The sequence below is a fragment of the Heterodontus francisci genome, chromosome 34 (genome assembly GCF_036365525.1).
Source record: "Heterodontus francisci isolate sHetFra1 chromosome 34, sHetFra1.hap1, whole genome shotgun sequence".
Lineage (NCBI taxonomy): Eukaryota > Metazoa > Chordata > Chondrichthyes > Heterodontiformes > Heterodontidae > Heterodontus > Heterodontus francisci.
This window is the reverse complement of record NC_090404.1, coordinates 4240027-4253280: the sequence shown is the minus strand read 5'-3', so window position 1 is coordinate 4253280 and position 13254 is coordinate 4240027. Positions and strand designations below refer to the sequence as shown.

At 40.2% G+C, this 13254-nt stretch overlaps 1 gene segment (V, D, J or C); it reads left to right on the top strand.

Annotated features, from left to right (window-relative positions):
* Positions 1-255: 255 nt before the first annotated feature.
* On the top strand, positions 256-12924 carry LOC137348929 (Ig heavy chain C region-like). The segment is given in 7 exon segments: positions 256-390; positions 516-848; positions 2084-2125; positions 9468-9764; positions 9977-10294; positions 11693-11998; positions 12468-12924. Coding segments are annotated over 7 exon segments (1737 nt in total).
* The last annotated feature ends 330 nt before the right edge of the window (positions 12925-13254 follow it).

Sequence of the window (13254 nt, the reverse complement as noted above, 5' to 3'; positions counted from 1 at the left end):
TGTTTATTACTGACTCATTCTTCACTGCAACAGTTCCATTGAGTACCAAGTCACACATTGCATTGAAACCACACAGCCAACTGACTATCCCTGGATGCAGATAAAAAGTTCGCATTTAATAATAACTCAGTGTAATGATATGAGTCCATTCTGTTGATGATGTGGAAGGTGGGACGTGGATCCAGTTACCGCCTCTATCAGGGAATCTATAGGCGGCGCCTGTAACCTCGTCCCCTTCTGCCGGGTACTTAAATACAGGTCACTGGGACTGCAATACAACAGTGCGGGAGCCGGTTTGCTCAGTGAGTTCTTGTCAGAACCATTTTCCCCGAATTGCCAGAAGGATGAGGTCGGCGATTTCTCTCAGTCTGTTGCTGGTTTTCTTATACCGTGAGTAGTTTTTACTGTCCGAGTCTCTCACTAATTGGATCAGTGATAGTCTCTCTCTGGAATATTACAGAGTCAGGAATCATTTCTCCAGGATTAATTCTCGGGGTTTTTGATATTTTTTACAGGTGTCCATTCGGATATCGTGTTGACTCAGCCAGAGGCAGAGACCGGGAAACCCGGAGGCTCCCTGAGACTGACCTGTGAAACCAGCGGGTTCACTCTTGGCAGCTACTGGATGAGCTTGGTCCGGCAGGTTCCCGGACAGGGGCTGGAGTGGCTGGTTCACTACTATAGTTCATCCAGCAACTACTACGCCCCAGGGATTAAAGATCGATTTACTGCGTCCAAAGACACTTCCAAAAACATTTTTGCTTTGGACATGAAGAGCTTGAAGACTGAAGACACCGCCATCTATTACTGTGCAAGAGATCACAATGAGAGGAACCAGGGCTGGACATGTACAAGAACATATGGAGAGAGAATTCGATAACTTCCATCATAAACTGATGGTCAGTAATTTTATTAAATACAATATTAACGGCAGTGTTCAGAACCAGGCCATAGACCGTCTCTCACACAAGTAGCACAGTGAAAATTCAATGGTACAAATCTAAGACACTAACCGAAGTACTGACGACTAATTTTGGCTGTGCTGATTTTTAATGTTAATAGTATCAGCAATTGCAAATCTGGATAAGATGCTAGTTTTAATGTGACTGATATCTGGAGGGTGTTACTTGGAGCTGGGTTCAATTCCTACTGCATGGTGTAAACTTTTGGATATATTCTGAATTAGATCAGAAGTGAATTTTTATTTGAAGTGAATATTGGGAGGCAGTACTGAACAGAGAGTGAGTGCAGTATTTGTGCAGGTTAGTGTCACTGTGCACAGTGTTACATTCCCTTGGCTGGGTCACACAATAACTGGCTCTGCACAGAATAGTGAGAAATCCATTATTATTTTAAATATCCACACTCCAGAGGCAAAATAAAATCTTGATGGTTCTTTGTAAAATTATAACTGCATTAATAATTCTTTTCACTCTTTATAAATTTCCCTGATGATTTATATTTCACACAGTAACATATCAGCAATTATTGAAATCACCAACTGATGAATGAATAATTAATCCGTTTATCCATAATAAACCGTGCTAGGAGGACAGTGCTGGACACAAATAGAACTTCACTGTATATATAGTTGGATTGTTAAAGCGAGCACTGACCCAGACTCATCAATTAGTGCTGAGGGAGTTTTTGTATTGACAGTAACTGCTGTGCCACCCAATATATCACAGTGAGACATACCGTGTCAAATACTGCGGCGGACTGTTAACTGTAAAATACAGAGATTACATTTCACAGCGCTCTCAAAAACATGATTCCAATCACCCTAAGAGTACATCAGTGAGATAATTCAGTTTATACCAGTCATTATATTTATAAAGGGATCGCAATATTTCTGAATCATCTGTGCTGATTTAGCGTGACAGTCAACATGAATAAAGCAGGAGACTTTTATACAATTTTACAAATCAATATTGTATTTCCCCAATTTTATATTTAACCCTCATTGTTTAAGGACCATCTGCCGTGTTAGTGATCGCTGGTTTGAGCAAACTCCCTGTCTGAGGTTTTTGGATGAAGAACTCGCTCTGTACAGCACCGTGACCCACTGCCATACCGGACTATCTTGAGTACTGGGGACAAGGGACCATGGTGACGGTGACTGCAGGTAAGAAACATACATTTATTCATTAACTGTTTTATTTGTGTTTTTAATTTTATATTTCTGTTTATTGTAATGATACAGTCGTTCACTGAAAAGTGGATTTGGTGGATTCTATATTGAGATTTGTTGCAATGTTTTATGTGATTCTGCTGCAAAGGGATTAAAGAACTTAATGGTTTCTTTACACACGGTACTGTTGAAGGATTCAGCTCCAGATTGATGTGATTTGGTGTTTATTTGTTGATGGGACTGAGTGTTTGGGCTACTTTAAATACCAAACTGTTGTTAAACCGTTTGACGTTTCTGCAATGTTTAATCTGGGTGACATCTAGTTGCTGCAGGTTTTCTGATCTAATAGAAACAATAAGTCTTTAAATATGTTTGAAATAAAATTATGCAGAAAGCTTCAGTGGTCAAAAATAGCCTTCTGATATTTTGATCTATTTTGAGCAGTGGTAATTAAATTGCTATCTATCAATCTACTGCTTACGAATGCTCATATGTAATACAATAAATTTTGATGTAATTAAGAATTACATCAATAACAAATTTGCAGCTTTGGCCAGATTTACATTAATATAACCTCACTTTTAATAATGCAGTGATATCAGGCAATATCAATGAAATATGCTACAGAATCAATATTAATTTATTAAACATGCTCTCTGTACTCACAAATCTGCTGCCATTATTTTATATATTTGGTAATTCAGAGACAGGCAGGCTCGGTGGATTCTGTATTGAGATGTTATTTTTGGGATGTTACATTTGATTCTGCTGAAAGTGATTGTGGAGTTAAGCTGCTTCGCCTTGAAACGTACTGAGGCGGGATTCAGCCCCTCAGTGATGTGAGTTGGAGCTTATCTGCTGAGGAGAGTGTGTCTCTGTGTTACAAAGTAAAATTTGTAAAACTATTTGGCGTTTCTGCTTTATTGAACCCGGGTGACACCGAGCGGCTGCAGGTTTTCCGATCAAATGGATACATTCTGTTTGTTTGAAACTGCTTCAAAGACGATTCGAAAGCCGGATAACAGGCAGATTTCAGAAATAAAAAAAAAGATATTTCAAGGCATTTAAAAAAATTTGAATGATAATTGCAGATTGAACTGTTAAGCCATGGTTTGTAACGCTCCTTCAATCCGTGAAATGTTACTGCAATTACAAACTGAATAAGTAGCAGGTTTGCAGATTGGAGAGTAAAATTAATACAATTCAAACAATTAAAATGCGGCAATATGTCCTCATATAAACCAAATACGCTTTCATGTTATGATGGATTCATTATTCAAGAATCGTCTTTTACAGTTCTGGTGTGCCAAGCGCACAATTGTCGTGACCGGAAAGCTTTATGGCTGGAGACTATTTTTAATTATGCTTGAAATTATTTCAATAAGAGTGTACTTATTCCAGTGCTGTTTTCAGGTTAATGAGCGCTTTTAAATTAATTGTGATATTCCTGATTAAAACAGGTGAATGTCAGCTTGTATTTACTTACAACTTAAATAGGCGTTGTAAATTGCAGTTTGTCAGTGTAATATATCTGTCCGGTTATTGCATTCTTTGAGTTCATGTTCTTCCATGTTCTTTCTTCAATGTCATTTGTTGTTGGATAGTGAGATAATTATCACTAATCTAATATTAACCATTTTCCTGGGACAAGAGGTCAATGGCAGTCAAAGAATTGTGCATATGATTTTATTTAAATTGAAGAAACTTGCAGACTGCGTAATGCTAAAGACAAACAAATAACACCTGGAAATTCAAGCAGATTCAATTAATTACAAAAGTTTAATGTTAGTTTTGAATTCAGTAACAACATCCTGTCTCCCATAGTTGTGCTGCACGCAGGATGGAATGATAGACAAAGAACAGATTATACCTGAGAGTTATGCTGAATTCTTAATAAATATTAAATTGATCCGCCAAATCTCGGCTACATTTGCTCATTAGGTTTCAATGTCACAGATGATCTGAAAGAATTGTTTACGTCCAGTTTTGCAGTGATCATTTTGGAACTTCGTTCAATAAAAATCACAATATATTTAGCAATTAATTTGTGAATTACGGGAGTAAAATCTAAAAACATCGTGTGATTAAATAGTGGCAGCACAGTTACTGATCGCAAATTGCCCGGATGTTTTTGATATTTTATCACATATAGTTAAGATTTATAACGATATTTAAACACGGGAGAGCTGCTTTCACAAACAGGCTATGTTGCAGCCCAGTTAGTGACATGTGACCCGGGCCAGGCTAAATCCATTGTGTGAAGTACTCGTTGAGAATGGAAGGAGCTTATAATATATCAACGCATTCAGATACCTGCGCAGTTTACAAGTTTGTGGAGAGAAAGCATGGCGGGACTAGAAGTTATTGTTCATTTTATATTATTGCACTGTGATTCGATTTCAGCATGAAGTAATATATTTGTCTGAAGGTTTTCATCTATTAATATGACGTTGATTATTTAATATTGATAAAGTGTCATAATGACTTAATTAAAACTCCATTATTTCACAAGGTGCCAGGCAGAAACTGGTCTTGAAGTAATATTAACTAATTTATTTATTTGCATTTATTTATAAATGATAAATACAGTATAAAATCAGCTAACATGAATATTATATGAGAATATAATAGTGCTAATTCATTAAACATAAATGGCCTCACACAATTCAATAGTATACTTGCCAGGATTCCAATGAGTGCAAAATCTCAAGAATCGGAGAGATTATTTCATTATGTCTGGCAATAACTTAGAGAACAATACATTTCTTAGTCAGCTGTTCTCAGCTCAGTCAAGTGTCACCGCAGATTTTAATGAATTAACTTTGAGCAGTGGTTCAACTATTTCTTTTTGTAAAATTGAATTCTGCAATTGTATCAAACCAGTGGGTAATCAGTTTGCAAGATAAATATCTCCTGATTTGCTAAATTCTTACTCTGTCACTGAGTTCAGGTTATGGACATCTAATTTTCCTGAATGTGTATTCTTCTGATGTACTCATTTTAAGCGAAACTTTCTTACATGCTTTTCAGATTGTAAACAGACAGGGAGAAACAGTTGGAGGTCGAAGGGAGTTTTTGAAATGAATATCAGTTTAATTTCAAAGAGTATACAGACCTGGAGTGGTCACAATTTGACAATTGATGAATTAGAATAAAACAGCTTCATTGAAATTGACAATTGAACAGATCTAACTGCTGAGAGCCCGATTGTTGCACCGTTTGTGTCTGTTCTGTTTCTGTGCGCCTGCTCACTGTGTCAGGACGAGGAATCCTCCCTGCAGGTTGCAAACAGACTGGTTCGTTTCATTTCAAGGAGTGCAACTTGATCCATTTAATTAAGAAACTTGTACCCCCGAGAAACCTAAAAGTTTGACTTTAAGTTTGATGAGGCGCCTCAGCAATGAGATCATAATTCCAGTCTGTGGCAGTCAGAAATAACAGTTCAGAGACACAACAGACGGACTGTAGAAGGAGATTTGGTCCGTTTGTAATCAGTAATGTACCTCCCTTGGGAGTGATTGATTCGGCAATGTAGAGGAAGTTTTACTGTATGTTTAATCTATATTGTAACTGTTCTGGGACTACTTGTTGGGGACAGCGTAGAGGGAGGAATTACTCAGTATCTAAATCGGATTGAACCTGTCCTGGATATATTTGATGGGACAGCGTAGAGGGAATTTTTATTTTATATTAAACTGATGCTGTACCTGACCCAGAGTGACAGTGCAGTGTAGAGGCAGCTTTCTACGGAATATAACACTGGCAATGTCTGAGATTACAACTCATGATAGGGCCGTGTAGAGGGATCTTTACTTTGCAGCTTAACTGTCCTGTACCTGATCTGAGAATGTTTTCCCCACAGTGTTCAAGGAATCTCAATCTGCATCTAACTCATAAGCTGTGAGTTCTCGACCCAGATATATGAATATAAATTATTCATTTGTCCAGATGAAACAACGCACATGAATTGATTTTAATAATAATTCTTGGCCAAATTTTAATGAATTAATAATATTTAAATATATTAAGTTTCAGATAATTATTGAATGCGATTGGCCTGATTTTGAGTGCACTTTCAGAACAAACAGTTTCAGGAAGTGATTGTAACGCTCCAGAGACCAACGCCTGTTCTGATCTGATGGGAGACTGGAAGTTATTTTGGCGCTTTAAGTGGAGATAGTCGAGACTTCCGCTCCGAATAACCATCATGATATTCTCATGTTTGAAATCATTATTTAGTTCAAGTATTTTCAAAAGGTGACAGTCAGTGATAAACTCTGGTGAGAGGCAATTATTGGATTGTGTCACAGCAGAGGGCACACAGCCACTGAAGTAAGCTCTTTTGAAATTTTTGAAGTGATACAATTCGCTTGCAATCAATGTCAATCACAATATGCTTTAAGTCTCTGACAGTATCTGATTGACTAATTTGAATAAAATCGCTCAGAACCTCTTATTTTAAAAACCCTCTTTCATTATAAAAAGCAACAAAATATATGTCACAGTGATGTTCAAATTTATGAAGCTTTTCATCCCATTAAATTGGGGATAACTCATCCTACTGAGTCGGGTCGAATGATAGAAAGCTCTCGCAGAGAATTTGGCCATTCAGCCCGTCATGCCTGTGTCAGCTCTCAAAGCGCTCTCCAATTTAATCTTACAAGCCAGTTTTTCCCTCATAGCCACGCAAATTAATGTCCTTCGAGGATATGTCCGGTTGCGCCTGCAGAGAACCTGCACAGACACGACGGGCTGAATGGCCTCCTTTTGTGGTGTAATCGTTCAATGCTTCTGTGAAAAGCACCCTCTGTCAGGAAAGAAACCTGTTCCCGCAGCCACCACCCGCCCACGCTCTTTTTTGACAATTAATTATTTTGTTACTGACCCACTTTTCAGAGGAAATAGTTTTTCCTTATCTGCTATATCAAAACATCCCATAATTTTGAACAAAACTAACCGGTAATCGCCTAACGAGAACAATTATCTCGCATCATAACTCTAGATAACTGAACTCCCTCATTCCTGGCATCAGTCTGGTAAACTCCCTCTGCACTCCCCCCAATGCCTTGACATCCTTTCGAAAGTGTGACGGCCAGAATTGTGCAAAAATACTCCAGCCTAATTAGTGATTAGTAATACTTTAATATGACTTCCTGGTTTTTTGTAATTCGTACTCCATTTTACAAGACCAAGTATTCCATTCGCTTTCTTAACGACCTTGAAAAAAAACATTGTGAAAATGCAACTCTGGTCCCTCTACATTTCTACCCCTTGAATATCGGACCATTTAGATTGCATTAACTTTCCGTGATGTTCCTCAAAAGGTCCAGCACTTCACATTTAACCGCATTAAATTGCATTTGCTCTGTCTCTGAACATTTCACCTGCCCATGTCCTTCTGAACTCTGATACTATCCTGCTCACTATTTGTTTAGTATCGTCTTTGACCTTCGAAATTCTACGCCCCATACCCAATACCACGTCATTATATTTAACAAAAATAATAATGACCCTATGACCGACCCAAGGGGGGATCACAATGCTTAATTCTCTCCAGTCAGAAAATCATTGGTTCACCGTCACTCTCTGTTTCCTATCCCTGAACAGGTTACTGAGACCCCTTTAAGCCATGCGCTTCCATTTTCCGAATGTTCTCTTACCTGACATGTTATCTAATGCCATTTGAAAGCCCATATGTCCTACTGTTGTGCCAGCATAACCGGCATCCTCTTTCACATCATATTGGTGAGCGAGCTTCCAATATCAGACCGATGGGCCTCAGGTGTTTGAATTGTCCGCACAAATCAGAAGTGAGAGTTGACCATGTCAGCAATAACACTTCAGGAACTTTTGTCCTTCCTTGCCTGGAACCGACTGATATTCACTCGATTTATAATGTGTAAGTAATGACAATATCAGATATTTGTAGAAGAAACCTGTCCTGATGTTTACAATACGGTCGGTGCAAGCAGCAAGAAGATGTGTCTGTAGCGACACAGTCAGCAACACCAGTTCTCACTGGTGAGGGGTGGGAAGATACTTTGGAAAGTTAAATGGACCATTTAAAGCGCATCAGTCCAAATGACCGATTTTTAGGAATCGGATTTAATTCGGTTTATTATTTGAGTTGGAGGGAGAAGCAAACTCCAGAGAATCCATTCAGTCGAATAATATAGAACAGAAGTCACAATCTTCAAGTACTGAAAAGGAAAGTGATAGCTTAGAGTAATTGCCGAGTCATTAAAAACTTTAATTCCAGAAACTAGGCTGTGTAAAAATTCCCCTCTGAAATCTGTGTACTAAATGATTCAGTCCATATTTTAAAGTAGACTTCAACTATTTATTGTAAAAGTTCTTCATTATTATGGGAACATAGAAGATTAAAATGAAGTCTGGTAGTGGTGTTTTGAATAATGAATATTTTATACAGAAATTCAGATACCAATTTGCCCAGATCAGTGAGTTGGTCTGTAGAGGGCACTGATTTAAAATCAGCGTCAAAAGAATGAAGGAAGAGGGTATGAATCTACTTTTCTACACAGGGGGTTGTTAGGATCTGGAATGTCCAATCAGAAAGAGGGCTGTAAATAGAATCTAAAATAGCTGGATAAAATGAAATTTTGAAAAGATTACAAATTGGAAGGTCATCTTTCACAGGCCTGATGGACCGAATGGCCTTCTTCTCAGCTATCATGTCTATGAATTTATCACCCTGGGTCATAAGCATGTTCGGATGTTTTGTAGGTTTTTATGGGAAAATAATGGAATGAATTTGCCTGGTATTCAAGTTTACAGTATTACGTTCATTTCATAAGCACGCATTCCAATGGCACTTTTTAGGAGTAGTTGCTATTTTTTTGGAGGGGGAGTGGTTGTTGGGGGGGCGGGGTGGTCTGCTGGTGGTGGGGAGGGGTGCTGGGAGGAGGTGGAGGTGCGGCGAAACCCAGAAGTCAATTTGCAGAGAAGAAATTTCCAAAAATTAAATGCCGCATGTTTTTTGACCAAGTGTTGTTGATTTAGAAATAAATATTGGCCGAACAAAGCGGGGAAACTCCTCTTTCAGTTTAATCCAATGAAAAATACCTTATTGAGATAACTTCAAAAGGCTCTTACTTTTGTAATGTGACAGGTCCTGAAAGAGAGGTGTGTTCCTGACCAGGGGACCCACAGGTGATGATCACCAAATGATGTAACTGATCGCAGCTCAAATGCGGATGAAGGTTTTAATCGGAAAATGTTGGAATCAGTTTCCAGCTGGAATCGAATTGCGAGATGTCTGGTTATTTAATAAGCATGAATCACAGTCTAACTTGTTCAATTTGCCATTCTTTCCTAGCGACACCGTCTCCCCCAACCCTTTACGGCCTGTGCTCCTGTGAACAACCCAACACCGACGGCTCCATGGCCTACGGCTGTTTGGCGATGGACTACATCCCCCAAATCACCAGCGTTTCCTGGAAGAAAGGTGAAGAACCGATCACCACTGGTTTGAAGACTTACCCGTCAGTGCTGAACAAGAAGGGAACCTACACCCTGAGCAGCCAGTTAACCATCACCGAGTCAGAGGTGGGAAGCAGCAAAATCTACTGCGAGGTTCGACGCGGAGAGTCGCTCTGGATCAAGGAAATTCCAGGTTAGTGTTGTGGAAACTGTGGAAAAACAGAAAAGCTCGACGGATCTTGTGTAGAACTTTGGCTATTCCACATTTCGAGTGTTGTGCACAGTTCAGACCGCTGGAAACATCAGTTAGTGCCTGCTTGATGCAAATAACCTGTTAAAATATAAGAACAGTTTGTATTAGTTATTAATTTCTTCTAGAAATGTCTAACATGTTTTTTCTTGAAGATTGTAAAGGTGACATCGTCCATCCAACTGTTATCCTCACCCAGACTTCCAGTGAAGAAATCAGAAGCAGCAGATTTGCGACTGTCGTGTGTTCAATCATCGATTTCCATCCAGAAGCAATAACCGTGAGTTGGTTGAAGGATGGACATCCCATGGAATCGGGCTTCGTCACCTCTCCCGCCTGTGAAACGAACGGGAACTTCTCAGCGACCAGTCGGCTGACAGTCCCCGCTCGGGAATGGTTCACCAACACGGTCTATACCTGCCAGGTCTCCCATCAAGCGGTCACCCAAAGCCGAAACATCACCGGATCTCCAGGTAAGAGGCACAGTCCCAGGAAACTCCACATCTTTCTGTACTCCATGTTACTGAAAGTCAGGAATTTATTGGAGTTTGTACAAAGAACAATTTCTAAATCGCCATCGTGCAGTTTTTATGTGTTATTTGGCTGTGAGTTTAGGATTTAGAAATTAGAAATTAGGATTGCTCACGGTTCAACATGTCATCACATCATGAAAGAATGTTTAGCTCTACTGTGATGTTATATAGTGAGTGAGGTGGCCTGTATATCAGCTTTATCCTGAATGGGCTAATCATACACGGAGCAGCAATCGGCATCTGGAACCCTTTCTTGGTAACGGCCTCGGAATCAGGTGCCAGAAAGAGCATCTACCCTCTTTAGAAAACTGTGTTCAATTCTGGACTGCAGAGCACAGGAAGAATGTATTGGCCTTGGGAGTGGTGCAACAAGAATTGACCATAATGATAACGGGGCTGATCGGGTTAAGTTATGAGGACAGGTTTCACAGGCCAAACTGGTATTGCTTTGAGTATAGAAGATTAAAGGGTGATCTAATTGAGGTGGTTAAGATGTTTACTGGAATTGATGGAGTCAATGGAGAAAAATATTTCCTCTGGTGAGGAACTTCAGAACAAGGGGGCATAACCTTCAGATTAGACCATGGTCATTCAGGAATGATATCAGGAAGGGAGTATTCACACAGTAGATAGCGGTAATCTGGAATTCTCACCCCCAATTCACTTTAGAAGCTTGACATCCATTGAAAATTTTAATGTTGTGAGTGATAGATTTCTGACAGGTAAGGGTATTAAGGGTTATATATGGGTAAACAGAATTAAGATACAATTCAGCCATCGTGCAATTGAATGGCGGAACGTGCTCGAGGGGATGAATAGCCCACTCTTATTCTTATGTTCTTATTACAGTCCTGTGGTCAGATCGCCTTCTAACTCCAGGCCGACACATGAGAAATACTCACTCGTGGCAGATATTAGAAAACTATCTCGTCCAGTATTGCGAATTATTCCTCACCACACAAAAACCTTGGGACTGCATTTTACCGACCTTTCGCCCCTCCTCTGTCTGGTTGCTGAACATTTTCATCTCCCCAAATATACTGACAAGGCACCAGAACATTAACTTTGTTTCCAGTTGGTCCTAAAATTCGTAATTTCATTCGTTTTGAGCCAGTATGAATTACATGTGTAGCTCATGTCCTGGGGTGACAGAGCCATTATATTCAGCAGAGATGTGATCCGCTTGGATGTCCCAGATTTTACAAATCGTTGCCCTTCCCATGAACGACAGTGTTGAAGTGAAAGGTGTTTTTCCCCTCCTGAAGAAAGTGATAGTTAAATACTCGCGTCCTGATCCTGAAGATGGAGATTTCTTTGACTCTCATTTCTGTTCTACAGATTCTTCCGAGTGCAATCATCCAGTAATTAAACTACTGCCACCATCAATAGAACAGGTCTTACTGAAGGCGACGGTCACCTTAACCTGCGTCGTGTCTAATGCTCCTTATGGTGTCAACGTGTCCTGGACACAAGAACAGAAGCCTTTGAAATCAGAGATTGCCGTCCAACCCGGAGAGGAACCCGATAGCGTGATCAGCACTGTAGACATCTCGACACAAGCCTGGCTGAGTGAGGCTGTGTTCTCCTGTGTGGTGAGCCATCAGGATCTGCCGACTCCTCTCAGAGATTCCATCCACAAGGAAGGTGAGCAATGTGATTGAAGCAATAACTCAGAGGTTGTGCTTCTTGCCGGTGTTTGTGCAAGGCCCAATTAAGTGGTTGAATGGATTACGCTGATAATTTAATTGTAATTCACTATTGAACCTCCCTGGGACCAGAGGTGATGCATTTCAGGTGATGCTAGATACGTAGATAATGGAGAAATGAATAGAAAGAGCTGAAGTAAGGTGGGAGGAGGTCCGTGTGCAGCATAAACACCAGCATAGGCTAGCTCCTCCTAATAGCTGCTCCTGTGCTGCAAGTTCTATGTAATTTTCCAATCTAATCCTTTATGTTCTCGGCGAGCAGGATTGTAGCGCCTCTGCACCGGCTGGAAAACAGCACAGGCCCCAGAGAGGAAAAGGAAAACCTTCACAATTTCTCTCACATTTAACCACCGGTGTCATTGTCTCTGAAATTGTCTAGTTTATTGACATTTATTTTAATTTTTCAGCATGGAAAGATCTGCGGGAACCGTCTGTGTCTGTTCTCCTGCCCCCAGCAGAAGAAATCTCCGCTGAGAGGTTCCTCTCCCTCACCTGCTTAGTGAGAGGTTTCTCCCCCCGAGAGATCTTCGTCAAGTGGACCGTCAATGACAAGTCAGTGAATCCCGGCAACTACAAGAACACCGAGGTGATGGCGGAGAACGACAAGAGCTCCTTCTTCATCTACAGCCTGTTATCCATTGCAGCAGAGGAGTGGGCCAGCGGCACTTCTTACTCCTGTGTGGTGGGACATGAAGCGATCCCCTTGAAGATCATCAACAGAACAGTTAATAAATCCAGCGGTAAACCGAGTTTTGTGAACATTTCCCTTGCACTGTTGGACACCGTTAATTCATGTCAATGAGAATTTATCGATTGCATTTCAATTCTTAAATAAAAAAACACAATAAAGACCTTTTCTTCCAATCGCGATTTAAATACACAACAGCTCAATTAATTGTGCTTCCCACATTTGCTAAGTGTAGGTCTTTTCATCAAAGCATGATATTTGCAGGTCTCGGGCCCAAGTCTTGTACAACCAGTGTTTCCAGCACATATTAATTCACAGAGTAAACCTGATTCATTATTGGATTCTGTGGAAGAATTTCAGCAACTTTCCTCCCGTTGGAGGAGGGGGAGGTGGTGGGGAGCATTAGAGGGGGACATGGGTGGGGGGCCGGGGAGGAGGAGATGGGGAATCTGGACATTTCTCCTTACCAACAAAAATACGCAGTGCATTTAGATCTCGGTGTACCT